The 410-nt window shown below is 58.5% G+C and overlaps 1 protein-coding gene across 1 annotated transcript in view; it reads right to left on the bottom strand.

Moving 5' to 3' along the window:
• Positions 1 to 171, bottom strand: part of EMH_0084610 (uncharacterized protein) — a gene marked incomplete at both ends in the record, with an annotated part of 558 nt that extends 387 nt beyond the window's left edge. The window contains one exon of the mRNA XM_013500793.1: positions 3 to 171. Within this exon, the coding sequence (XP_013356247.1) occupies positions 3 to 171 (169 nt within the window). The remainder of the gene's footprint in view (positions 1 to 2) is intronic.
• Between the last annotated feature and the right edge of the window lie 239 nt (positions 172 to 410).

Below are 410 nucleotides of genomic sequence, written 5' to 3'. Positions count from 1 at the left end.
CTGCTGCTGCTGCTGCTGCTGCTGCTGCTGCTGCTGCCGCTGCTGCTGCTGCTGCTGCAGAGAAGCGTTTGAGCAGCTGCTGGCATCTGAGGAGCAGCGGGAAGAAATCCCGAAAGAAGGAGACAAAATATTCTTCTTTAGGAAGGGGCATGCACAGCTCGTAGACACCATCAGACAGGTCAGGCTCTTGCTGCTGCTGCTGCTGCTGCTGCTGCTGCTGCTGCTGCTGCTGGTGATGCTGCTGGTGTTGTTGCTGCTGGTGATGCTGCTGGTGCTGGTGAGGCTGCTGCTGGTGATGCAGGTGTTGCTGCTGCTGGTGATGCTGCTGGTGTTGCTGCTGCTGCTGGTGCTGGTGATGCTGGTGCTGGTGATGCTGCTGCTGATGTTGCTGCTGTAGTGGGTGCTGGAGA

The sequence above is a fragment of the Eimeria mitis genome, genomic scaffold (genome assembly GCF_000499745.2).
Source record: "Eimeria mitis Houghton genomic scaffold, Emh_scaff5860, whole genome shotgun sequence".
Lineage (NCBI taxonomy): Eukaryota > Apicomplexa > Conoidasida > Eucoccidiorida > Eimeriidae > Eimeria > Eimeria mitis.
The sequence above is the reverse complement of the archived record's forward strand: the minus strand, read 5'-3'. Positions and strand labels throughout refer to the sequence as shown.